Genomic DNA, 28,000 nt, shown 5'->3' on the forward strand with positions numbered 1-28,000 from the left:
TTTATCTGTCCACAGTCTAAATGTGCATCGATTTTGACAGTTATATGCCCGCACGAAGCCGTGGGTCAGGAGGGGTGCCCAATGACCGTGATGGTCCAGGCATCAGCTGTTTTGCCCCAAAAATATCTCGTCATTTTCTATCCCCTCTAATTAAAAAATTGCAATAAAAATTTATCGGACGAAGGCTCGAAAAACTTGTCGGTAGAGGGCGACAAGCGGCGACAGTTAGCCCGCTGCGTGATCGATGACTGGACAAAGTCGTAGCAGCAGATTGAGAGAGGGGGGGGGATTCATAGATCTCGGCTCACACCAGGTGGGTTTTCTTTTTTCTTTTTTCTCTTAAAGAAAAGTTATTTTTCTCGTCGAATAAAACAAGTCATCTTGTCTGTGTGTTACCGTGTGTGTATAATAAATCGGTAGCGGAACGATACGCGCTAGAACAATGGCTGCCGTAACAGAAGACAAGCCCAATCATCATTTCATATCCATCACTTTGTCAAGTTCTCTGCGTCTACGATCGAAAAGGTAAAACTTTGCCTCGGCTTTTTATAATCAGACGTGTGTAATACTTGAGCCTACATACACGATGGAATATATTAAAGAAAACTTGGGTTGAGTGGCACGCGCCTGTATGCCATCGCACAAGTTTTCTGGACACGTGGTCGTGCCCCTTTTTACCTATTTATCACGTAGAATCAAACGTTTGGTTGCCAATCATGAATAATTTCGTATTCATACTTTTATTTTAATTTCTGATGACTCAAACAAGTTTTTTTTTCAGGACATTTCCGTTGTGTAAACATCTGTTCCCTCGAGGGAGCGAAATCCACATTTGAAAACTTGAATAATTTTGTTTTTTCTTTAATCATCTTGATAAATATGCACGTTAATCCTCACTCAAGGACAAAAAGTCTTTTTTTCTATTCGAAAAAGAGAACATTTTCATGTAAATTGTGTTGTTGACTAAGTTCTGAATTCCCTAGACGCAAAAATTTGGGAGGAAGGGGGAGATTTTCAGATCAACGGCGGCCATCATGGACTTCGCTTTCCCAATTTTGCCACCCAGAGAAGGGGGTGAAGTCGACGACCTTGACACATGCGAAAATCACCCAACCAAAATTTGTTTTTTTTTCCACTAATTTGATTGACGTTCAAGAAAACATCCTTAGGCTATCATGATGATCTTATTATTTTACGACTTAAATATTATTGTGATGATGATGAGACTTTTATAGACGTTTTGCTCATTTTCCCACTACACACTTGACCAAGCTAAATCGTATGCATAACGTCCATTTGTGCCCTGCGGCTCGGCCGTATGGAGGTGACATTTTCAGCGCCACGTAAGTCGTCATTTTTTCTTTAACATGTTCCATTTCTCTGTGTATGTTTACAAGTTAGCCAGGTCGTGTTGACCACCGGTGAGATGTAGGCAATTTATGCGACAATAAACACCTTGGAATATATTCACAGCTGATTGGTGTAACTGATCGACGAGATTTGTCGTAACAGAAACACCATTTTTATTATCGTTAACTTTAATGCTAATTTAGGCTTAACTAAAAAAAAATAGTTAATCTTTTAATCTGATTAGGATGACTGTAGTTGTGATTACGGAGGGACACCACAACGCAGAGAAATGTTCCCCAACATTTTCTCGTTTTACGCAACAACAGACGTGCAGCGGCAGTCGTAATCGAATGTGCGTAGAAAATAGTTTATGTCCTTACAGTCAACAAACCCTGTGTTTAACTTGTAATTGGAAAACTTGTTATTGCCGTGTTTTTTTTTTTATTGTTGAGGTTTTCTTCTTCCATTTTTTCTCAAGTCTTTTAAACAAAAAAAGGCTGAATGACAGCCATTGACGTTTAATCAATTATGGTGAGACGTTGCCTAGTCTAATAAATCAGATCGTGCTGCCACAATTTCCCGTGGCAATTATACAATAATCCATCTGTGAAAATCATCACAAGTTCCATCATGTAAAGAGATCATATTATGTAGGCTACAGCATCACGCAAATCCATCTAATTACGACCGCAAAATATCTATTTACCCTTAGGCTGATCGTACGCCCTCTATTATACATAATACACATTTCCTTTTTTTTTATCCCTTCACAGGAATTGTAGCAGCTTATGCATTGCGTGATTCATTCATTAGTGTGTGTTTTTTTTTTTACCTCGGCCCATGCACACGAGCTTTAGACATTGTGCTTTAATATCGATAATGACTATCGATTGAACTGCTAATATGGCCGCCGCTCATCAGTGGGATTTGTATCTCGTTCTGTGTGGGGGTCTTCAGCATCCTATACATTATAGGCCAATTGATTCGAGTGGTTGTCTCGTTGCGCATCACCAGTAAGCAGAAAGATTCCGGATGTTCAGTCTGGAACATCAGTTAAGCAGATGGACAGACCCTTTTTGCTTGATGGCTGAAAAACCCAGCGGTCCGCAGCACGCAATACACACGTGGTGGTGGGGGAAAGAATAAAAGGTGATTTTCTAATTCTATTCAACTAAAATTGATAACTGCAATGTGAAATAATTTTTTCGAGGCCTATTGGAACAAACGATGTAGATTTCGATCGAATTCGTTTCGGTGTTTGTGTTGGACACGATTGGCAATTGTTTTTACGGGCATAGCCTACGGCGTGTATCTAGAGAGATCATCATCACGAAAGACAAATGTTTGAAGAGAAAAAGAAATTGGCATTGCGTGCAAGTGTCTTTTTCTATTCAAAACAGCTGATGATGAGTCTCCATTTACACAATTTTCAGTTCCACAAGCAACACGTTTTATTTTTGTCCAATTGAAAAACTCGAGTTCTATTTTTGAGCAACGGTCCATTCTGGGAAATTGATTTGGGAATGAATCAAACTTGAATATTTTCAGATTCAATGGCATTCCAAGAATTCTCGTTTGATTTATCTCAAAAAAACTTTATTTTGTTTTTTTTTTCTATTAAACACAAGAACCATATCGAAAATGTAATAAAAATAATCGTCTATAGAAAGTTATGCGGCACGGCGCCATAGAGCACCCGCCGTGCCAGCCCCTATTTTTCTATATCTATTATTATTGTGAGAAATGAAAAGAAAGAACCGAAAAAAAAAGAAAATAAGCAGTCATCTTATTTAGCCACGCCTACTCTCCCGCCCTCCATCACTGTACAAGGTGCTCAACAATCTCCGCCCATGTCTCCGCCCCTTACGGACGATGGTGGCCGAAAATACGATCGCCCATTGGTCTCGATCCATGACAGGAGGAGGTGGCTTGAGGGAGGAGTCGCCTCGGGGATTTGCCGAGGCTGACGAAAAAAATTGAAAGAGAAACAACAAAAAGAAGGAAAGGAGAAAAAGAAGAATAGGAAGGGAGGGATCATCAATCAAGGTGAGTATATAGACTTTTTCTTTTCCTCTTTTCCCTACCTTAACCTACGTGTATTGCCCGCGCTGGCGCTGCTGAGCTGACATGAAAGGGAGGGAAAAAAGGGACGGCAAACAGTTAATGGCCTCTGCGGCCTCTTGCCGGCTGGAAGGGTTCGCTAACCACTCCGTTGCGCGCGCTCGTCCCCCCTTTTTTTTGTTATTTTTTACGCTGTTTCTTGTTTAGTTATATCTCATAGTTGAATTTTTTTGCCTAACACAATGATACCGAGATTTTGTTTGTGACAATTTCAGTGGACACCTGCAATCAGAATTTCAAGTGCATCTGGAAAAGTGTAAGAAAAGGATTCGTTCAGGTGCGATTGAACGAGTGACTTTCGTTTCAACAATAACTGGTTCACGATGCATCACAGCCGGTTAGAACCCATCAAAAGGTGAAGACAATCACTCGCTTTTGATTATCACGGAGCTTAAACTGAAGTGGCAACTGTGGAAAGTGTTTTCATCTGTTACATTTTTTTTTCTTCTTACGTTATCGACAGAAAATAAAAAATGTATTAAACAAATACGATTTTCAAACATGTTGGGATTCGGCTGAAAGGAATTTTTGGTGTCTAATCAGAAAATAAAACACGAAAACCAGTTCTTCGTGTGTTCCGTGTCGTGCAGTGTTTTGTGTAAGTGTCAAAGTGTTTTGCTGTGTTCTGTGTGTGTGTGTATCTGTGGAATATATTTCGATTCGGTTTACACCAGTCCTTCCAGCACTTATCCACCTGTGTGTAATCAACAAAATAAAAGTGTCTCTGAGTGTCTTTTGTGATTTTATTACCCGCGTTAGTTGATATTCGAAAAATGAATCAACTGGGCACCGTGTACGCCACCAAGCGTCGGCGTCGCAACGGCAAAAGGTAAGACGAGGCCTATTTTTCCATCGAAATGAGACGCGCAATCCCATTGCCGAAAAGCTTCTTATAAATCTATAGGATCAGCACCTAAGAAATGAGAGGGAGGGGAACACGGGAGACGAGAATTTTAGTTTTCTTGGTTTTTGTTGTGAACATTGGACGCGTTACCGACTGGGAGGAACCCCTTGTAATTTTACACCGAATCCGATATGTGCTCAGTTCTTACCTGTACAGGTATAACCCCTTCTTTGGTGTGTTGGACAGCAAAAAAGAAGCCTTTAACGTGCAGACTTTGTTATTTTTTCTTTTAAAGTGTGCCCATCTGTTTTTTTCTTTTTAAGTAGATTTGAATCAGCTGTTTTGACATATTTTTCTGTACGCATCTCCCAGTTCTATATTCTTTTTGACGGACAGCGGCCTCTTTTAACGAGGGATGTCTACCTGTGTTAAATAGGCAGGAGCTACCGATATAGGTTATTGTTTCTCCCCCTCCCTGTCGTAACTTGTAAAAATTTGGCTTCTCCTATTCCTTGAGACTCGTAAATTATATTTTATTTCTAGACAAAAAAAAAAAAAAAATGTTTCCCTTTTGTTTCGGCATGAATGGAGAGAAATTGGCCATCGGCATTGAGAAAAAGGATCGACATTCATCACTTCGGTGTGACATTTTTCTTACGTGTCGTTTATATGATCTGTTACCATGTCGATTGTATGTGTATAACGCAGGTGTGCAGGATAAAAGAAATTAGTGTCATTATGTTCATGCTCCGATGCGCATAGTCATTTGCATATAGGCCTACATTTCCCGCCCCATATATATTTTTTTTCGATGATGGCAAAGAAACAATTTCCACCTGGAAATTTGACTGATTGGCCTAGACGATGGCAACGCTGTTAGGAACATACGCATAAATTGAGGCATTTTCCTCTGCTGACGTGCGATAACAAGAACTTTGGTATTGCGTGCTAAAAATTCAAAATGGCCCACCGTAGAATACGAAAGATTTGAAACAATTTACCTTTGAAAGATGTGACCTCTTGAGTCAACGTCGTTAAATTGTTGGGAGTATTTGTTTAAATTTTTTTTTTTGAATCAAACAAAATCGCTCGTGTCGTCGTTTGGAAGCCTCGATATTTTTGTTTTTGACAAGTGGAAGGTGGTCGGGTCTAAAAGTTTACACGAAGGGGTGGAGTTAACCCATTTTCTTGGCGATTTATTGGAAGCCAAACAAGAAGAGAAAAGTGTGTAACGAACATTTCAGGGGGGATTTTGCATAGAATTAATGTATTTTTCTGGTCGTCAGGTCAAGTAGGAGGTTGATTTTTTTTTGTTTCTTCCTAAAAACACCTTTCCTATTATCATAATGAAGTTCCGCTATTCTCAGCATACGAGTAAAAAAAAAAAAACTGATTATGCATTAACTTTGGCCAAATATGGTTGTCTAGTCCGAAATAATGGCGTCGGTGAAATTAGAATTTTTTCTTTTGACTTCAATTTTTTTTTTTACATGAGACTGGTCAATTGACACAAGACAGGTGATAATGAACCGCAAAGTACAAACTCACCGCTTTTTTTGTGTGTGTGGTGCGGTTCGCATCATTTCTTACATATTTTTTGTTTAACGTCCACCCATCCCTCCCAATTTACATGCTAATGAAGTGTGTGGTCTATACTTTTTTACGGTCGGAATAATATGCAACATTTTTTCTTCTAATACCAAAACAAAATATTAACGAACTCGATTTTGTTTGAATTAGTTTGAAACCGTCACCGAAGGAGAGCTCAGGTAAGAGCAATCCGAGTAAACGGCATCGCGAGAGACTGAATGCCGAGCTGGACACATTGGCCAGTCTTTTGCCTTACGAGGCATCCATCCTCTCCAAACTGGACCGTCTCTCCATCTTGAGGCTGTCCGTCAGCTACCTGCGCACCAAGAGCTATTTTCAAGGTAAATAAAAAAAATCAAACCTCAATTGTTTTTCCATGTTCTTCTTAAAAAGAATATTCAAATAGGCTCGTTTGTATAACTCTATTTTTGAAGATTTGACGGACGCTCGAGGAGTTTCGTTGAATTGCGTAGTCGATTTTCGTTTGAAATTAAAAAGACAACAAAAATTGGATGACAGAAACAAACAGATACGAACAAGAAGTAAAGGGATAATAACCAGAGTTGTCTGATGATGGGGCAAAACATCCCCATGTAATCTACGTGTCAAGGTGCTCCGCACTGACGTTCACAAACGGGCCAGTCGTCCATCATCCACCCCACTACCCTTATGTTGTGTGCTATTATTTTTAATTTTTTTTCTTTTTTCAAATAATGAAATTTCATTTTTCCATTGTTGTTTTTTTGATGACAGGATGATTGAAATTGAATTTTCCGGGTTTTCTTTACATTTAAAAATGTTTAGTTTTTTTTCGGGTTCTATTTTTTGTTGCTGTTGTTGTTGAAAAATGACGGTAGCTTTAGCCGACACAATCAGCTCGTATATATATACGACCGATTTATATAGGCATCTAAATTTACTTTACTATTCATAATGAAATCAAGTTGTTGGGTGGAGCTTGTCTTCTTTCTCTCTCTTTCTCCGGGGCCGTGAATTTATTAACACACGAACACAAACTCTTTGATGAAGACCTGATGCTGGCATAGTCGTTGGCCCTTTTTTTAAAATTCAATTCAATGTCTATACATTTATTTTTTTTGATCCCCCCCTCTTCATTCAATGAATTACGATATCAAAAAAATGTTTAAAAAGAAATTTAAACATTTTTTTGATATGTTTGTATCTGAAAATTTTGTTTACGGAAGAGAAATAATTAGATTAGAACACGCAACAGTTTTTGTTGTTGCTGTTGTTTTGGGGGTTCTGTATAAAAGTACCGCACCATGTCCAAATAGAGCCATGATGAATGAGGGGAACAACAACAAAAAAAAATTAACTTTTTCTTATTTCTAAAACACGTGTAGTTGGGGCAGTGGGGGCAAGAGCTTGCAACTTTGAAAATGAGCTATTTAGTTTGTTTTCTTTACTTTTATTTGAACTATCTTTCATAGTTCCGCCGCGGTGTAATTATCCCATAAACAAAAGAAGATTTAGAAAAAAAAAAGCGAAAAGAAGATAATCGTTTAATAATATCGCGACATTCTTTATTTTATTTTTTTAAAGAATGGGTAAACAAACAAAAAAACGAAACAATTTCATGAATTTCTTTTTCTATTTTGATAATTCGAAATTGAGATGTATAATATGCATACTAGTAGTAGTAGTAGTTTTTTTTTGTTGAAATTTTTATACAACGACCATAGATAAAAAGAAACATAAAGATGATGTTATAAGAAACCACCCGGTGAGCGGTTGACTGGCCTGTGTCGGACCCCCATGGCGGGTGGGGATGGCTCCCTGCTGTTTTCTTTTTTTCTATTTAAAAAAAAAAAATATTTTACCTGCCCTCCCCCTTCTCCGCCCCAGCTTGAAAAAAAAAAATGAGAAATATTATTTTTCACGAAAAAAAAGAAGCAATAGTGATAACAAGCAGTGAAAAGATAGCCTAACCCACATTTTATTATTTTTTCGTCGAATCAATATGGTGAAGAAAATGTAAAAGACTGTAATCAAACGGACGAAAAAGGGTGTGCCACGTTTGGCAACAAAGTCATCACACATTGCCTATTATTCTTTATTATTATAATTTTTTAAAATGTGTAACTTGTAATTATTTTATTTTAATTATCTTTTTTATCTGTCGTTATTTCAATAAAATGACAATTTAAGAAAAATAATTAAATTGAATTAATTGGTAAAATAAAAAACAATTCATGATTTTGCAACGTCGCATAGCTTTTGAACAAGAGAACAAAAAATTGCAAGTCATTGTCGCCATGTGAAACGAGTGCAGGGTTCAGTTCAATTTCTTCAAGTGGAAGGAATTGGCTTTTACGTGCGTGTGTAATGTGATAGAGTGTCGTGATTGTGAAGAGTGCCTGTTTGGTGTTATGGTTTTGCGGTTGGTCTGGGAGAATCACTTTCAGGTAACAAAACAAAAAGTGGCCATTTTGAGAAACAAATGAAATCGTCCGGCCTCCATCTTTAGCTGACCACGTTTTTTTGTGGGGTTTTTATTTGTCGTTCGTCCTTGCCATTTTGTTGACACATTCCATGTTGGTGGGTCTCGTAATTTCATCCTCGTCAGCAGCTAAATTCGATTCATAAAAATGTTTTTGTTTTTTTTTTAAAGGAAAAAAGTAGACTGTTTTCGTAATTGATCACATCACTCTTATTTCAAGATGGCGTTCCTGTAGAGGCTTCCCTATTGAAAAGTTAAACGAATTGAAGATATTTTTTTGATTGTTTGCCAAAAGAACAAAAGAAACTCAGTTGCCGCCAAAATTGCGTTGTGCCAATTGTGGAGAGTCCATCATCATCATGTTGAATTACTAAAAGGATTAATTTTATTTTCTATCCAATCCGCTCAAAGAAATGCGAGGTAAATTCTTAATATTATTAATTTTTTTCCTTATTTTTGTGCCATCAATCACGGCGTGTGCGACGCCCAAAGGAAGACACACCTTTCAGCTGTGAGGCAAATTAGCCAAGATGAAGGACGCCATTTTGTGTGTGTGTGTGTTTCACTGGCGACAACGTCATTTGTTTCGATCGATTTGACTTGTTAACGCAGTCTGTGAAACCTTACGCAAAACATTTTTGTCTTTGAAACAAGGGGATCCATTTTTTTTTGTGTTGTTCTTCCCTACGTAAGCCGTAAGCTCTTTTGTTTGATTAACCCTATCGCTGCCGCCCCCTCCCTGTTTCTCTTGTTCGTGCGCAATTCTTTTCTACACACACACACACACACACACACGAAACCTAAAACACACAAATTTCTACGTCATTCCCTGCCCCCCGCTTTTGCGGAATCGACACGCGGATGGGAATTTTATTTTTTTTTAGTGTTAACATTCCCGCGTAAGTCTTGTGTAGTCCCCCAACCCCCTTCTTATTTGAAAGGCTTCCTTTAATCAGGATTTAATTTTTTTTTCTTTTTGTTTTTCAAAATCTCTCAAGGCATTTTTTTCTTATTGTATTTATCCAGATGCAATTCCAGTACTTATTTGTATCGGGCTGTTTTAAAGAAAAGATGGGAACTAACTCGATTCGTATCCATCACGATCGGTTTTCTCCTTACTTAATTCCCATCCGAATGTTGTTGGGGCAATATAGCCTGCCCAACATTAATTCCAATCTAATGGTAATATTTTTTTGTTCCATCTCGCCCGTACCGTGTTCCCAACAGCCCAACGGGATAATCACGAATTTTTTTTTGTTTCTTTCTTTCCTTATTTTTTTCTTCTCCCGATATGGAAGAGAAAAAAAGAAAAGAAAAACGGTAGCCGTTGTTTTCTCATTTTTGAAGACGTGTCATTACTGAGGGGGTTGAGAGAGAGAGTTGGAGCGGGGGGGGGGAAATAATAATAGAGGGCGCTAGCAGAGGGCCCCTGTAGGCTAGAGGAACTTGTCTCTCTCTCTCTGTCTGCTGCGGGGGCATATAAGTATACAAGAACTGTTGCACCTGCGGGTTCTGTGTGCCCATCACATTTGAATAACTTGTGCAGAGACTCCCTCCTTTTTTTTATTTTTTTTTTTATCTTTTTTCTTCTTATTTTTGTTGTTGAAATAGTCAAAGAAAATGACAAAACAGGGCCGGAAGTGTTGACGTCTGTTATGAGATATACCGGAGATTGTTGTCTTTCTTTTTCAATTGAATTAAATAAAGGATGGTGATGACATTTGTGGAGGGGAAATAATAAAATTAATGTCTTAAAAAATAAAAAAAAAGGTGGGGTGGGGGAAACTAACGGTCCCTTATAGCGACGGGAGGTCACCGTGTGTCGGCGCATTCAAAAAATTTCAATTTCTTGTTTAGCCCAAGTTACCAAGGTAACGTGTAGTTTAAAAAGAAATCCAATGAAGATGTAATTGAGTAAAAAATTAGAGAAAAACTAAATGACCTTGAGTCGAATCAAAATGTTTGAAATTGATTTTCATCTTGTTCTTCGATTTGGGCCATTTTTGGAAATGAAATTTATTGTTGTCGTTTCAAAGATTGAAGGGCGGATGTCGGTTATTCCAGCGGATGGCAAATGTGTGGGAACAAAACAAAACGAAAAAAAAAATCTAAAGTAGTTGGTTCAGTCTCTTTTTTTTTTCTATTTTCTCGCGAGGGAAATGAAATGAAACAACAAAACTGGAACGCATCAAACAAAAACCCGACAGTTAAATCACACATTTAGAAGAGGAGGAGGCGAATGCGCAGAGAAAGGCGGCAACAACATTTTTGGTTTATATCAAGTCCACGCCTTTTCTATCCAACGAAACGTTTCCCTTTTTCTTCTTTCTTTTTTGGCAGCTTTCAAATAAGAAAATGCACCAAACACCGGTATCATCCTCTTTGACTATGGGGTTTCGGATTTCACCCTCTCTCATTCTTAACTACCTCCTCCCTCACCCCCAAAACAAGAGAAAAAGGTTTTTTTTTTTTTCGCTTATTGGCCCCCTTTTTGTGTGTGTTGATTGTTTGACCCTGGGTGCATTTCGGTGTGTGTGTGTGTGTGTGTGTGTAATCTTGTGAGGACTTATCGACAGTTGGATAACAGGGAAAGCGTTGGCCATACCGGAAGCTTTTCATCAGTTCACGGTTGCCAAAACCCCGAAATTGTTGATCGACTTTCAAGGGCCTGTTGGTTCTTTGTCTCTCTCACAAGTTCATCACACCTCCGGGCTCTTTTTGAGAGCTCGCAAGGTGTTACATTTATTTTTATTTTTGTTTCTGTCTATGGGGTTGGTTCCATCCGTAATTCAAAAGATTTTTCTTTTCCCATTCTCCAATCTTCTTGAAACCATAAAATCACAACCCTACCTCTTTCTCTCTCTTCGTAACGATTGTATTGGGATAATTTTTTTTTCTTTCTTTTAAACATGTGTGTAGATAGAAAAAAGAAAAGAGATGAGGGTTTTTTGTTTTTGGAAGGTAAACGAAAAAAACAAAAAACAGTGGCGCCAGGATGTTCATAAATCGGCGGGGCAATCATTGCGGTACTGCCACACACACACACACACACACTTAAACTATATAAGAGAAAGAAAAAAAAAAAGAAATATTTCTCTCTCCTTTGAGTTTATTTGTGTCTGTAAATCGGTCGCCATTGCCGACGCATGAAGGGGGGGGGAGAAGTCGAAAAAAAAAATTGGGGATAGGGTTCAATGTGTTTTTCTCTCTTTTTGTTGGACTAAAGGTAAATAACAATAAATAAAGCCGAAAGAAGAAAGGGATAAATAAGTCGTCGCCGCCGTTCTTCTTCTGTTTTTATTGTTTAGTTTTTGACTTTTCACACCTTCCCGGCGTTGTGTAGTTTCTGTTGATATTCATTCGAGTTATTTATTTATTTATTTATCTTTTTTTTTTTTTAAGTCTCCCACATTTTTATGTTTTGAATGACGAAGAGGTGAAAGGTTTGGCAACGTTGAAAACGTATGCACTTTCCCCCTTTTTTAAAAATAATTTTATTTTATTTTAGTGGTTCATTTTGAGTGACAGGTGACATTCTGTGATCGCCGCCAGTAGATAGTCAAATGAATTTATTTATGTTCCCATTCAAATGTTGGGTTGTGTCATTTTAATTTTGCATATTATTATTTTTACCTGGCCACTCTTTTCTGTTAAAAATTTTTCAAACGAAAAAAAAAGAAAAGAAAAGGAAGAAGAAGATGATGATGATGATGCGACTGCCATTTTGTTGTTGTTGTTCTCCGTTCCATAGCCGCCCCACGGGCACGTCCCTGGCCATGTCAACTGCAATCATCTAATCGTTGCCCTGTGTGTGTGTGTGTAATACCTACCGGGGCGCTGCCTCACCAGGAGGAGTACCTTGGTAGTTCCCCTCTCCTTTTTTTTCTTTTTCTTTTACCTTCATCCCTCGTTGTTTTTTTAGAAAGAAAAAAAAAAAAACAAGTGAAGAAATAATTGGAAAGAGTCAAGAGGGCGCTTCTGAAGTTGTGTTATTTCAAATTGCGCGCGCCCTTCACTCTCCATTGTTCTTACCTTTCGTCTGTTTATTATTATTATTATTATTATTTTTTTTTTTTTGAAAGTTAAGGAACGGTGCGGCAAGGTCGTTACATTCCCCTACCCATTTCTGTGTGTGTTGCCTTTACCGATGATGATCATCTTCCACCCCTCTTCAATTCTCCAACTGTCTGTGCCGTCTCGCTTTTTTTTTTCTTTAAAAATTTTTTTTTTTACCTGGATTCTCTGCGCCCCTGATCATCATCACCATTTTCTAAATAAGGGTAGTGTTCCTTTTGAAGAAGAGCTTCTTGTTGTTTTTTTTCTTTTTCTGTTTGGGTTGAAAGAATCCTACGAGTTTAGCTACTTATTTATATACACCCCTGTGGATTTTTGATTGTTCACGCTTTTGCTTGTCACAATAACAAAACACAAACGCATTTTTTTTTAAACGTTTGCCACAGGAATTTTTTTTTTCAACAAGAATTTTAAAAAATAGGTTTCTATTTCTTTGAAATATTATTATTTTTAAAAAGGACGCAGACATCTTGGGCGGTCGTCTCTTTAATTAACGCAAAAAACTGTTTTTTGGGGTTCCGTCTGCATAAAAAAACAAAAAAAAAACATTTGCCCAGTTTGAAATGACCAGTAGCTTCTTTCCCATTATGACGCAAGATTCATCTGCCCCGAATTTGCATCGAGAAAAAAAAAAAAAAACGAAAAATGAATCAGAAATTCAAATGTTGGCGCCCCCCAATCGACGACGCTGTACGTTAATGATTATCATCGCCAATGACCGATTGGAGGGCTCAGCTACTGTTGTTCTTGTAGCAACAGATATACGGTAGCTAAGACTTGATGATGATGATGATGATGATCGACTTTTCTTTCTTTTTTTGGTTCTTTCCTCTTTCCACAACCTCATTTGCCTATTCTTTTAAACTTGCCTCCCCTTCGAAAGGAGAAGAAGGGGGAAAAGTTGTTGAACCGAAAATGGTTAAGGCCCCGACGGCCATCTACAGAAATAAATAAAAACAAGTAGACAGCGAGATGTGCTGCATGTGAAATCAGATTGCCAAGACTTAAGGATTTTTCTTTTATTTTTTGGTGGGGCTGGTGGTGGTGGTAGTGGGGAGGCTTGTCTAGATATTCTTTGTCTTCATTCATCATTTTCCAGCAGCCGAAGACATGGAACTTGTTGCTGTGACGGGCCAAGCCACCCACTCACCACCACCACCTCCTTTTCGCTTCCTACCGAAGAACAGCTTCGACTTGTTTCTCATGTAGATGATGATGAATGTTTGAGAAAGGCAAGGCAATCGTTATGGACGATTGCCCATTTTTTTTATTTATTTATTTTCAAATATATTTTGCCTTTCTTTTCTTTCTTCCGATAGTGCCTCATTATCCGGTAGCTACTACTACTACTACTACTACTACTAGCAGCTCTACACCCTTTTTTTGCTTATGATAATGACTTGAAAATATTATTCATTTTCTTCTCTTATGGGGGGGGATTTAAGATGTAATCATAAAAAAACAAAAGAAAAACGGGTATGGTCATGTTGAAAACCACCACCCTATTGAAGGAAAGAAAGAAAAAAAAAGACTCTTGGATGTCGTTAGCACAAACCAGAAAAGAAAAGAGAGAACCGTGTCGTGTCAATGCAATCAGTTGGCTCCATCACTACTACCCCTCTCGTTTCCCTTTTTCAAAAGTTATTGATGAATTTTTCTTTAAAATATATAGATTTCTTGATTTTTATCTAATGGACAGACAGACAGCCCCAGCAAAGGGACATTTTAAGATGATTGAAAAGTTGTGTCGATTGTGGTGACATGTTTGACCATGCACAAACTCGCCCCTTTTTGTTGTCGTCATTGCAGTGGAGGGTGGGAGGGAGGGAAAGATCTTGGCGTCGTCTGTTGTTTTTGTTTTTCCAGTGTCTTATGATGTGGTCAAGATCAACAAGGAGCTGCTGTTTGACAATCGAAATGGGCAATGAGGATAAGAAAGAAAAAAGTGGCGTGAGTTATCACTGACTAATGATCATCACTCTCTTTTAAAAAAAAAACGAAGGAGAAGGAGGAGATAATGATGAATGAATTGATCCAACGGCCATTTTTTCTTTTTTCTTGTTATCTGTTTTTTTACTCGGGAGCGGTTTGACCGGTGCAACTTCAGAAAAAAAAGAAGGAAAAAACGAGTTGTTCTAAGGATTTCCGTTCTTCATTTGTTTTTACCTTTTGAGAGACTGACGTCTGATCTACCAGCCAAGATATGGAAATATACGAATAAAAGAACGTGAAGGGGGGGGGGAGAGGCTCTTTATAATTTCAATGTTTCCATAACGGACGTAACGAACAAAAGAAAAACGGGGGGCTGGGGTACTGTTAAATAATGCTGGAAATCGACTGTACTCCTTAGAAAAAGAGAAAATAAAATTAAGGGTTGGTTAGTACCTGTCATTACCGTCGGCGGGTTACGTAACGCAGCAGACGGTGGACGACGGTCATGTCGAACGTGAATCGAAAAAAAAAATGATTGAGATTTAATGCTGTGATGTTTTATCAGTTTGATTTGCTCGTCTTGTCACGTGTTTGAATTCGGTTTTAATTTTGATTTGTTTGTTTTTGAATTGGCAGTCAGTTGCCATAAGGGGATCAAAGGTGAGCAGCAACAACATCAACAGCACGGCGGAGGCCATTTTTTGTTGCACGACAATCAGTTTCGCAATCGAGACGTGACCATCTTCGACTCGCCGTCTCTCGATGGCGAAAGCTTCCTCCAGGTATGAAATATCGTTCCAGTACTTGGCTACCAGCCCAACTCCCCCTACACCTCCCCCTCCACCCAACAACTGATGACAACAATCCTATTGATTTTTGTCGCTCGTTGGTCCACCCCCTTACCATCGTATTCTTTTTGTTTGTTTTGTTGCTCTTATCAACCAGGTTGTGAGCAAGGGGGGGTAGTAGGAATCGAAAAACAAAAGAAGCGGCACTTGGTATGTTACCGGTGCCCGACTTTTTTTTTCCTTTTCTTTCCTCCCGGGGTTCGGAAAAAAAAAATGTTCCAGTGGAAGGGGGAAGGGGGAGGAGGGCTATATAATAGTGTGCACTATATATATACTCTCCGTGTGTGTGTGTGTTGGGAGGTTATGGTTTGCGTGACACGATGTCATTAGGAACGAAACAAAAAGAAAAATTGTAGTGCGTATACATTTTGCCTTACTGCAATAGCAGCGGCCAGCCAAAATGAAGAGGGGGGGGGTTTGCTGGACAAGAGGGGGGGGGATACACACTGTTAACTCTGTAGTATCTAGAAATATATATATAAATGTGTATATACACATTTGAATAGATGTAGAAATGTAACAATTCAGTTTGGCTTTTATATTAAAAAAAAAAAGGGGGTGGGGGACGAGTATTGAACGTAATGTCCACGAGGAAAAATGGGATATGCAATATGTTCTAAACGGTTTTTGCGCCGGCGCTGGTTTTATTTATATGAATATTGTTTTATTTGTTTTTGGCCGGCCAGAAAATAAGAAGAACGGACCAATCTCTGCGCGTCGGCGGCCATTTCTTTTCGAAATAATTTGCCTCCTCGTTGTAGTAGTTTGCCCCCAAACAATCGTGTCGCTAATTGCGTATGCTAATGAGGAATCAAGTCAATTGCAACCGCGCCTACTCGTCGCATATTTTTGTTTTTTATTATTTTTTTTATTTATTCATAGTTTAATGGAAAAAAAAAAAATCATGATTTTGTTTGCATCATTTCCATAGGCTCTGAATGGATTCCTGTTGATTTTGACGAGCGACGGCGAGGTCTTTTTCGCCACGCACACCATCGAGAGTTACCTGGGATTCCATCAGGTTTGCGTTTTGTTTTCTCTCTTCTCGAAATCACCTTGTTAGCGCCATTTTGGTTTGGCCCGCGCTCCGCAGATGTCTTTCTGTGATTGTATCTAAAACAAAACAAAAAAAAGGGGGGAAATGATATTTTGAATTGCAATTTACGGATGGGGTGGGGTGGGGGGATATGGTACGCGGTAGGATCGGACGCAGGTGAAAGGCAAGTTTGATGGGCGTGGGGTCAGCCGAGTTAATCAGATGTAGACATACGTCATCAACCGCCGACAGCTTAAAGGCTCGTCTCTTACATTTTTTTTTGTTTCTTTGACGGGAGGGATATTTCACGTTGGCGTTCGATCGCATCGCAACAACTTAATCCATTTGCCTTTTTTTTTGTTTTTGGGGGGGAATTTAGGAAATGGAGAGTTGGTAGAGTTGAATCATTTTCAAACCAACTCTCAACGGTTGCGATGGTCAAGCCCCTTTTATTTCTTTATCATTTCGTTTTCTTCTTCCTACAATTTTTTTATTTTTTTTTTTTAAATAAATAAATATTTCCGTGTGTGTGTGTGTGTGTGTAACGAGCCACTCGCATGTCCGACTTGGGGAATCGTCGACGCGGGCTTTCCCTTAACGACGTATAGATTTATGTTTTTATATTTAAGTATAGGCAGGTTATCATGTTTGAGTGTGCGCGTTGCAACATCGTTTGATTCTCCTTTCATAATTTTTTTTCTAAAATTCTCATGACTTTTCCAAGTCGATTCTTTATTTCCGGATTGTTGGAAGAGAAAAGTCCGTTCCGCCAGTTGACAATCCCACTCCCCCCATTTCTTTTTTTTTTAAATCCATCGCAACGGAAACAAGAGCTCGACGGATATATATCTCTACGACGACGACGACGAGAAAAAGAGAATAGAACATTTCCACCGTTGTCTTGCGTGCCACGTCGCCATTATCACCAACGAAACACAAAGAGCCCCCCAAAGAAACGGGAGGGAAGCGGGTGGTGGACTCTTGTACACACACACAAACTTTGTGTGTGTGTGTGTATTATATTTTCAGCTATTGTATTATTATTATAGACGGAAGATAGAGCGACGTCAATATTTTTCTTTATATAAAAAAAAAAGAAAAAGAAAAAAATATGAAAACCCCATCCGATGGATTTTGTGTTTTTCATGCGAGCGCATCAGCGGGTGGCGTCGTGTTTGCGGTGCGCTATGCGACGTAGGCAAATGGGAGGGGTCCGAGCTAAATAAAAGGTGGAGCTTACGCCCCCGCCGCTAGACCAACCAAAAACCGGCGTCGTCTCTTTCTGATCGGAGAGAGAAAGAGGAAAGGAGACGGATGAGATGTAAAATGTAACGCAGAATTTCTTCATTTGAATTCCCCATCCATTGAAGGAGTAGCGTTTTTCTTGAAAAAAAAAATGTCTTGATGTTTCTATTTTGGAAAGAGATCCAGTAGGGAAACGGATCTTTTCGTTTGCTACTACACGTCAGCGGCAAATTCAAATATCAAAAAAAGAAAAGAAAAGAAACACGAAAAAATGTTTGAATGAAATTGGATTGGATATCCGTGTCTGGGCGATGCGAGATTGTAGAGATGGATGGATGGGGATAGATCACTGACAGCAAAGCCGAGAAGGTCCCATTCGAAATCAAGAAGGAAACGAATTTTCATTTTTTATTTTTTATTTTTCAAGCATCCGCGCATTTTCACCGCCGACTTGTTCCGCTCCCGCATTTTCTTTCTTGTTTTGATAGGAATGACGAGCGTCCCGACTTTCACATCTCAATGTTGTGTGTAACGTATAAAGGATCTGTCGGCGGCTTGCCGTCGAGTAGCACTTTTCCGTACGGCTAAATATCTTTTCTTTTTTTTTCCCAAAAAACATTCTGAAACAAAACATTTGAATGTACAATATATCATTTCGGGATAAGATATATATATATACCCACTGTGTATGTGCTACCGGCTTCGTTGTGTTCCATTCTGCTCCTATACTACTCGCATGCAGTGATCCATCAACGAACGATCCCTCCACTCTTTTCTTATTTATTTTTGGTTTTTAAATCAAAAGATTCCGCATTTTTCTTTCCTCTTTTTTTAGTTCTCAGACTTTTGCCGCTAACCCCCCCATTTTTTTTTTTTAAAGTGATGTGGGGAGGGGAAAATATGTTTGTTGATTGAATCGTCTACGAGTCGATAATGAAGCTGCATCGCAACGGGACATTTTATTTTATTTTTTTGTGAAAGAAGATTTGAAAAAAAAAAAAAAATGTGTAAACAAATCGCTGCTGGATAGATCACGTTTCTTTTTTTGAGGTCTTTATTTCTTTTATTTGTATGTCGTCGTTGTTAAAGTTTGAAATAAATTCCTTTGTGCGTATCGTCAGAAAGGGGGGGGGGAGGGGAATTATTTATTGGATTGGTTGGCCATGCAAATTGGACTCGAAAATTCAGGAGGATTCGTGTGGGGAGCAAGATCCTTTTTTTTTTTTCAAAGAGAGGGAGATGTCACGTCGTGCATCCATACAAACATCTCTATTTATTTTTCGACATTCCAATCGAATGTCTTTGTTTAAAAAAAAAAAAAGATTTTCTTGTACAAACAGTTTTGAAGGAAAAATAAAAGGACTAAACAGCAAGAGAATCGGAAAGAAAAGCGGAACAAGTCCCCCCGTTGCGGGCCGCGAGGCTATAAAAATCGGCCCGGGCGGTTTTCCTCCTCCACCTCCACCTCATTCTTTATTTATTTATTTATTTTATTTATTTTATTTTTTATTTTTTGAATTTTCTTGTTGTGTTTTTGTTTGTGGATTGCCCCGCTGATTCTCGTGCCGGCAAAACAAGAGAGAAGATGTCGGTTTTTGATATTTTTCTTACACAGACACACACGGGGGCTTCCTACCCCCTTTGGCTGTGGGAAATGGAGGGCCCCCTTTCATTCTTTCCCCCTTGGCCAAGGAAAAAGAAAAAGAAAACAAAATCTAAACAAACAAGGAAGTTGAGATGGCCGACATTTTAATAAAAATGTCGTAATCAGCGTATAAAATCAACATCACGTCGTTTCGAAAGGGAAACAAAAAATGGCCTCGTGAAAAATGACGCAAGAAATGCTTGACAATCAGATGCGCAAGACGTTTACGATGCGTACGCGTGTCAATGTTTTATTTACGCACGCAAAGTGGAGAGAGCCGATTGGTGCGCAGTCCAAACAAATCACAGTTGATTGAGTAAGGAATCAAAAAAAAAGAAAATGTTCGTATTCGATTTATGTGGTATGGAATCGTCCGTAGCGGGGTGTCCTCCGCTATATTTACTGTATATCTATTACATATTCAGAGGAGCCTGGCCCAATGGACGACCCTCTGTGGAGAGACGGCCGGCCCTGGCTGTTTTTAAAAAAAGAAAACCAAATCCAAAAGTCGATCGTAATTCAGTCGGCTTTTGTTTATTGCGCTCGTATGAATAGAGAGAGAGATGTCGGCAACATGACGGACGTTGAAACAAGATGATCAGACACGGCCTCTTATCGTAATCATGTCGCCTTGTGTTTGATTTGTTGACAGTCGGACGTGGTGCATCAGTCGGTTTACGAGCTGGTCCATTCCGAAGATCGTGAAGAGCTGCAACGTCAGTTGACGTGGAGTTCTCAACTGGCGGCCGATTCCGGACTGACGCTGCTTGATGCCCTCAGACCCGACAATTCCATGATCCTCGAACGCTCCTTCACCGTCCGCTTCCGCTGCTTGCTGGACAACACGTCCGGATTCCTGGTACGTCCATTTTTTCCATTTCGTTTGAGAAATTGCTGGAATTTTTTCGAAATTCGTTCCGCTTCACATGGGCCCGGCGGTTAGTTTGATCAATAATTATTACACACACGTACGCTAACAAAATCAGTCAAGAATTTATGTATTTTTATTTATTTTATTTTATTTTCAAATGTGTTTCTCCCTCCATTTTTTTGAAAGGCGCGTCCAAGACAAACACACAGTCTGCCGTCATTTCTTCTTGTGTAAAAGCAAATGTGGGGGGATTTCATTTTAGATGAGACGCAGGAGCGCTAGAAACAAAAAAATAATGTGTGTGTGTGTGTGTGTGCGCGCGCCCTGTAATTACAGGTATAACCTTTTTCGAGTGGGCAGGTCAGACAAGTACGGGACGCTATTGACTGGGGGGCTTACTCTACTCATTTCTCTTTGCCTTCGTTCTCATTCTCTTGTGCGTCTCTATGTGCCGTACCTGTAAGGAAAGTCATTTTCCTTTTTCTTTTTTTTTTTTTTTTTTAATGATGTTTTTGAATTAAAAATTCGATTCGGCGTACCAAGGGCGCAGCCACTCTGCGTGTATCAATAGAAGAGAGGCTGCCCCGATGCAACGTCATCCGTCATTCACGTAATTTTCTTCTCTCTCTCGTGTGTGTGTGACACACACAAAAGCCCGTACGTCTTTTTTTTGCCTCTCAATCTTGGTCTTTTTTTCATAATGAAAAAGAGAGAGAAAAACCGAAATAAAATGGGGGGATACAACACAAAAGAATTTTTGGAATCGTGTTCCTCTTTTGTCGGACATTCTTTTCTTCTTTGTAGGCAATCATTGCCATCGGATCTTCTTCTCTATAGACGCGTATAGATGAAATGCGTCGTGCTTGAGCTCTGTATGCTAATTGGTGGCGCACAGAGACGCACAATGGAACAATTGATGTTTTTTTTAAAGAAACAACAAAATCTGATTCATCTTTTTTGTTTTGTTTTTCTTTCAACTTTCGCCCCTGCCTAAACAAAAACAAATAGAGACTCGATATCAGGGGTCGTGTGAAGGTGTTGCACGGCCAGAACCGCAAGATGGAAGAGCCTCCGCTGGCCTTGTTTGCCATCTGCACTCCGTTCGGACCTCCGAGTCTACTCGAATTGCCTCACAAGGAGAGCATGTTTAAAAGCAAACATCGGCTCGACCTCGCCCTCGTCTCCATGGATCAAAGGTGAGTCACCTGCATTTACCTACCAACCCAACCCCCAGAAAAAAGATGGTGAAAACAAAAACAAAAACAAAAAATGGATGGGAAACGCTTCATTCGTGAGACTTGATGCATATTCATAATGAAGGATGGCATTTGTGATGGGTCAAGAAAAAAAAAAAAGGAAAAATAATAAATCACGCGGGACCAGTCCCGACGGGAACACGACCTGCTGTTTTTCGAGTCGAACGCACGGGGGACGCGATCGATTTTTTTTTGTTGTAAGTTTGGCCGGCTGGATGCAGTTCTCCCCCAACTGTTTTGTGGTGATGTGCGTTTTCGTTAATCGGCAATTATTCACGAGAGAATGCCAACCACCTGCTCGACATGGCCGGCAGCCTCTTTGAATATTTCACGCGTCGCAAATGGCCGTTTATCTGAAATTCACGAAATGTAAACATTTGCAGACACAAAGAATGAAAAAATAATCGAATCAAATATTCCAAAGGGGGGGAAATTATGTCGGGAAAAATGAATCGCTTATTAATTCATCACGCGTGAACAGTGAATGGGGTCAATGCGATAAGAGTTGCGCCGTCAGTAGAGCACGCGCACTGCTAGATTTGTGCCTTGTTTTGTTTTTAACTCGATAGTTTGATCGATTCGACCACATCCATTGCGCACGGAATTGCTGGCCTTTTTTTTTGTTACCTTGCAGGTGAAACGATATTGATTTGTTTGAACCCAACCCCACCCCCCAATTTTTTGGACGTGAAATCGAGGCCTATATAATCATATTCATTTTTCGCATCAAAGGGAATCAAATGATAATATATTTCAGTATCGAATATTCGAATCTTGTTCCCCCCCCCCTTCCTCGTATCCGGTAACTTTCAGGAAATAACACGCGATTGGTTATGCAAATATGAATAAAAAAATTGTTTTCTTTTTTCCTTCCTTAAACTCATTTTTTTTCAAGTTAATTGATTCGTATTGAAATGTGTTTCCTCGTGACGCAGGGGCAAAGCCCTTTTAGGTCACAGCGACGCCGAACTGTCGTCGTTGGGTGGCTACGATCTGGTCCATTTCGACGACTTGTCCTACGTTGCCAGCGCCCACCAAGAACGTGAGTTGAACACATTTTTCTTTTATTTATTTATTTTTTTTTTCTTTTCAAGATGATGAAACGAGTCAAAGGAAAAGCGACCAAGAGTCTTTTGTTGTGGAGGTAGTTTGCGGTTTTTCGGCCGCCAGGGATGTTTAAAATATATTTTTAAAAAAGCCACAAGAAATAAATGGATCGATTCGTTTAATGACGTGTTAGAAAACAAATAAAAAACGAGTATAAAAGTAAATCGACCTCGTCACCTGGAACAGCGGCAAAAGCCGTCGGTTTCAAAATGATGAATTTCTTTTTATTTTATTTTATTTTGGAGGGAAGGGGGGTAAAAAAAAAAAATAATTCGTAATCGTCATTTGTTTTTTTGTTTGTTTGTTTGTTTAAAAAATAAAAAAAAAAAAGTCCTGAAGACGGGCGCTTCGGGCTTGATCGCCTATCGTCTGCAAACGAAAGACGGGCAGTTCCAGTGGCTGCAGACGTCGTCACGGCTCGTCTACAAGAACAGCAAACCCGACTTTATCATCAGCACGCACCGGCCTCTCATGTAATTTGAACGTGAAAATGAAGCGCTGGCCAATGAGCCACTCCTCAATTTTGTTTTTCATTTGTCTCTGGCCGAAACGGACCAATAGGGAGGAGGAAGGACGAGATTTGATGGGCAAACGCACGATGGACTTCAAAGTCAGTTACCTGGACGCTGGATTGACGAGCAATTACTTCACGGATCAGGAGGCTGGATCGGCCATTTCGGCCGTGTCGACGACGGTGGCGGCGGCGGTGACGACGACGACGTCGATCACGACGGGCCAGACGGTTCTGCCGTCGCACGCGGCCGCAGCGACGGCCCACCCGCCTGGCACCCAGAAGATCGGGCGCAAATATAAAAATCAGCTGAGGGACTTCCTCAGCAATTGCCGGACGAAACGGAAAAGTGGCAGCGTCGGTTGTGCGTCGACGGGCGGCGTCGTCGGCAACGGCCTGGCTACGCCGCCCGAACCCTCGCCCGTCCATTACCTGTCGGCCAGCAGCAACAGCGTCGAGTTGGCTGGCGGCGCCGGATGGACGACGGCCGTTGGCGGAGGCGGCGCGGGGTCGGCGGCCGCGTCTTCGGCCGCGGCCTCGGCTGCCGTGGCAGCCGCCGCGACGGCCTATTCGCCGTCCGTCTACCCGGGAGCCTCGGTGGCGGCGGCGGCCGCAGCGGCCGCCACTGTCCCTTACCACGCGGACGCAACCAACAGCTTCTACCACAGCGCCATGCACCACCACCACCACCACCAGCTGGCGGCCCATCACCACCACGCTCACCACCAACCCAACGCGACGTTGCAAAATCTGCAGAATTTGCATCAGAGCTTTTACGGCTCGCCGGCCGCGCTGGATCACAATCGGTTCGGCATCGGCGTCGTACCGACGGTTGCGGCCGAGCACAATCTCTTCCATCACGGCCACGCGGCCTACGCTCGAGGGCTCGGTGTAGGAGCGGCCGGATATTATGCGGCCGACTATTCGCCCTACGTTCACGCGGCCGCGGCCGCCACCACCAACGGATTCCTGACGGCCGGCTACGATTCCACTATCGGCGGTAAGTTTCATCCGCAATTCTTATTCATTTATTTGATTATCTTTGATTTTTATTTGTTTTTTTCGAGTGAAATTTGTTCTTGGCTTTCAATTCGCCAATAGGAAGCCTTAAAAATATACGTAGGTTTCATTCCGTCGTCATGACGACGAGCGTCCCTTTTTTTCCCCCTTTTTTTCTCTTTTTAATTCGGGTGTAGGAATAATTATCATAATGAGTTTGTGTGAAAACCCACATATTAGAAAAATGAAATTCTTAATGCGTTTTGATTTTGATTTGAAAACACATTTCGGTTGGCGGTTGCAATGGAGTTCACATTTTTTTTTTATTACGCGGTGAATGTAGACCAACGCAAAGAGTTGTCGAGATTAATGAGTTCGGCCGGCCGGCTGGAGAAACCCACAAAGATTTACGATGCGCCTCAGCTTCAATCGTTCATTTTTATTCGTCTTCTTTATTTATTATTATTATTTAAAAAAATAGCCTAGCTCATGTAGTGAAATATATCGGTCCAGCCCCGTTATTACAATGTGCTACTAGGGGGTTCCTCCCTACACCGGATGACACACATGAGTCAAAAAATAATAAAAATGAAACAAAAACAAAAATATGTTTTTACAATGAAACGAGAAGTTTATATTTGATTTTGATTTGATTTTGTGCGGCCTGTGGCTGATTTTGTGTGTGTGGCGTCGCACGACGATGGTTGCAGGTATGAGCCAATTGTACGGCGGTAGCAGCAACAGCAGCCCAGCTGGCGGAGGAGGTGGCGGCGGTAGTCCGTCTGCTGTCGAGAGCAAGTACGTCAGCAGTGCCAGTACGAGTACGACTGGCGGAGGTGTGTCGAGCTTGGGTCGTCTCACCAGTCTGCATCATCATCATCATCTTAATAACAATAATAATCATCATCATCAAGCTGGCGGAGGCGGTGGTGGAGGAGCAGGCCTAGGTCTGCTATCATCCGGCGAGACGGAGCCATCGTCAGAGTCGTCGGGCACCAGCACCAGCAGCATGGCCGGAGGTGATAGTCCCTACAACAACGGCCATCACAACACCAACAATCACCCCCACCACCACCACCATCAACAACAACAACAACAACAACAGAGGAATAATCTCGGGTCGGCTTCCAGGCCGAATTCGCGCAAAGCGATCGACCAACAACAACAACAACAACAGCAGCAGCAAATGATGCAACAACAACAGCTGTTGAAATTGGACAAGTACGGCGGCGATGGAAGAGACTCTAGCGGGGGGACGTCGTCGTCTGGATCTTCGACGGCTAGCGGAGTTTATCCAGGTGGGACGAGTAATAGCAACGATACCCGACAGACTGTGCTCATGTGGGGATCGTCGGGTCTAACGCCACTCGGTGCCAACAACAACAGCAACAGTTCGGCTGCCAACGACGACAGCGGCGGCGGTGGCAATGGAGTTGTTGTCTCCATGACGACCGCCGATTTAATAACATCCACCACGGCTGCCGCTGTCGCCGCCGCTTATGCCGCAGGTATAACAACTTTGAGACGCACATACACACACACACACACACGCACACACACAGATATACAGAGAGACGAGTTTGAGGGGGGAGGGGGGAGCAATTACATTTAAATACGAAAATTGTTGTCGCCGTCTTGTCGGAACGGCCCTTTTTTTTTTTTTCTTCCTTTCCCAGTTAACTGAGGACTCTGTTTTTTTGTTTGTTTTGTTTTGATGATGAGGAGAAGCTAAAATGATTATCTGTCGAGTCAAGGACGTGTGCGATTTGCATACGCGATTTGTTGCCGGAAGAAATAGCCCAATAGCTATATAGAGCTATTATATAGAAGTAAAGATATTTAAGAAGTATAGATATTTTTGAAAAACATACAACTCGTGTCCACCTGGCGGCCGATTGCGCTTCTTTTTGGAAAATGAAAATAACTGGTTTATTACCTTAAGGTTTCGTTTTATAAATGGCGAAAAATTGACTGCGTACGAATGTGAAAATGTCTAGACGAATTGACTTGTTACAATCTTTTTCATTTGATTTGATTTGATTTGATTTGATTTTTCACCTCAATTTATGTTTTGAACGTCGTAGATTGCGGCGTATCGGAGACGGGCATCGGCAAAACAAAGTACGGGACTCATCACGGCTATAACGGCCATCACCAGCAGCAGCAACAGCATAGCCATCACGTCCAGCAGCAGCAGCAGCAACAACACGATGGAGCTGTGAGCAAGGCCAGCAACGGTGTAGGCAACAACAGCAGCAGCAACAACAACCTGGAGAGCAACGGCGGCAGTTTGAACAGCGCCTGCAAGTGGGGACGGGTGGGTCCCCACTACCTTTACGGTGCGGCGGCCGCGGCCAGCGCTGCCGAAGTGGCCGGCAGTACCGAGGTATCCTGGCCTCCGCACCATCACCACCCCACAGCACCTCACCACCACCACCCACATCAATATTATCCTTACCCATACCATCACCATGCGCACCACCACCACCACCAATCACCGCACCAGTGAGTTTCGTTTTGCATTTGTTTACGTTGTTATTCTTATTTGATTCAAATTCAGTTTGTGATTTGCATGACTCACATGTTGGCACGTATTTTTTTTGGTTTTTTTTTGTTTGTTTTTTTAAAGATTGAACTTCTAATTTTAGTTGAAATGAAAAGTGAAAAGTGAACAAATGAAATCAAAGGCGTTTTGTCCAGTTGGAAGTCAACTGGATGACTTTCAATTGGCCGAAAGCTGAAATCGAGTCTCTTCCTTTGTGTATGTGTGTGTGTGTGCAACAGCAGTGCCTCCTCCATCAGCTGCACCTCGGCGGAGGACCCTGCTGCTGTCCTACACCAGTACACCAGCAGCAGCTCCAGCATCAGCAATCTTCATCATCTCCACTCCACGGCGTCCATTGTTCCGGCGGCTCAGCAGCTGCATCAGCAGCGCAGCAACACAATTCCCGTAGCCAATCACAGCAACAGCAGCAACAGCAGCACCTCGTCATTTGCGGATCCGATCGCAATAGCTCGGACCGCAGTCCTTTGTTGTCCTTCTCCGAGGTGACAAACACCTTACTCAACAATCAACACGGAATCGGTACATAACATAAAAAGCAATTGAATTTATTATTTGAGATTTCATGAATTAATTTTGTGTTTTTTTTTGTTTTGTTTTCTTTTTTTAGATCCATAATGTTTAATTCTTTAATTTTAAATCAATAACGACTGTGGGATTTATTATTATTATTTTTTAAAAATATGCTGTGGAATTTGAAGGTTGAGCCACAATTCCCACGCCTTCCTAACCTGGAAATGAAACAAAAAAAATCGAAATTTCATTTTTGAAGCACAAAAAAGTATGTTGGTAAATGAACGGACGATCTCCGATTATTATTATTATTTTTAATTATTATTTAACGAAACAAAGAAAGAAAAGAAAAATGTAAAACGAATTCATTTACTGCTCTGATTGATTAGCGCCGTTTCAGCTGTGATTTCACACCATCCGTTTACTTGCGTCCCCCCACTTGTTTCCGGTTCCCCACATTTCCTCAGTGCATACATTGCAATTGAAATGTTTTCAATTTTAAAAATACGTAAACTCGAATGAAATGATGTCTCACTTGATGAAAGAAACCCCCCCCATCCCTGCCTAATCCCATTGAAACGTGGTTTAATCTCGATGGTCATTTGACGATATCTTCTGACTCGTTTGAAATTTACACGACGTGGTTCATTTGTGTTTCTACCCATCGTGCGTTACCAACAAGATGCGTCTAGTCAATTGTCGCGATGAAATTGTTTTTTTCTTTCTTCTCGTATCATAAGCCCTCGTCCTCAGTTGCCACGATTTCTAACCCAATCTAAAAAAAAAATAATGATAATAATAATAAGAACTAAACTGCTAAATAATTGGCTCCCCGTTAATTCTCTGTTTCGCGCTTTAATTTTTTTTTTTTACTATTTAATTTTAGAAATTTAAAAACAAAAAAGAATGGGGTTAAATTCATTGCTATAATCTTCCTCCTATAACCCATTTGAATGTTAGTACATCAATTCGTGTATTTTATGTTTTGTTTGAGAATTTTGTTTGGTGAAGAAAAAAAGAAAATTCTTTTCTGA

At 40.7% G+C, this 28,000-nt stretch overlaps 1 protein-coding gene and 1 long non-coding RNA gene across 8 annotated transcripts; both read left to right on the forward strand.

Moving 5' to 3' along the window:
* The first annotated feature begins 248 nt into the window (after positions 1–248).
* On the forward strand, positions 249–1,466 carry LOC116926613. The gene is made up of 3 exons (XR_004396181.2): positions 249–313; positions 421–525; positions 782–1,466. It is a non-coding gene; the product is annotated as an uncharacterized LOC116926613 (long non-coding RNA).
* A 559-nt stretch (positions 1,467–2,025) lies between these two features.
* LOC116926488 (circadian locomoter output cycles protein kaput) lies at positions 2,026–28,000 on the forward strand. 7 transcript variants are annotated; one of them, XM_032933400.2, is made up of 15 exons: positions 2,026–2,499; positions 3,145–3,396; positions 3,687–4,300; positions 6,056–6,246; positions 15,009–15,154; positions 16,152–16,241; positions 19,799–20,005; positions 21,026–21,213; positions 22,209–22,315; positions 22,712–22,853; positions 22,942–23,891; positions 24,601–25,188; positions 25,975–26,395; positions 26,675–26,975; positions 27,064–28,000. In XM_032933400.2, the coding sequence occupies exons 3-14, from the start codon at positions 4,245–4,247 to the stop codon at positions 26,940–26,942; spliced, it is 3,354 nt and encodes a 1,117-aa protein (XP_032789291.2). In that variant the 5' UTR covers positions 2,026–2,499; positions 3,145–3,396; positions 3,687–4,244; the 3' UTR covers positions 26,943–26,975; positions 27,064–28,000. The 7 variants fall into 7 exon arrangements, with proteins under 7 accessions (XP_032789291.2, XP_032789294.2, XP_032789293.2 ...); XM_032933396.2 differs by having other exon boundaries at positions 2,030–2,499; positions 24,601–25,398; XM_032933397.2 differs by having other exon boundaries at positions 2,030–2,499; positions 24,601–25,398; positions 26,678–26,975.

This window comes from Daphnia magna, linkage group LG7 (genome assembly GCF_020631705.1).
Source record: "Daphnia magna isolate NIES linkage group LG7, ASM2063170v1.1, whole genome shotgun sequence".
In the NCBI taxonomy this organism is placed as follows: domain Eukaryota; kingdom Metazoa; phylum Arthropoda; class Branchiopoda; order Diplostraca; family Daphniidae; genus Daphnia; species Daphnia magna.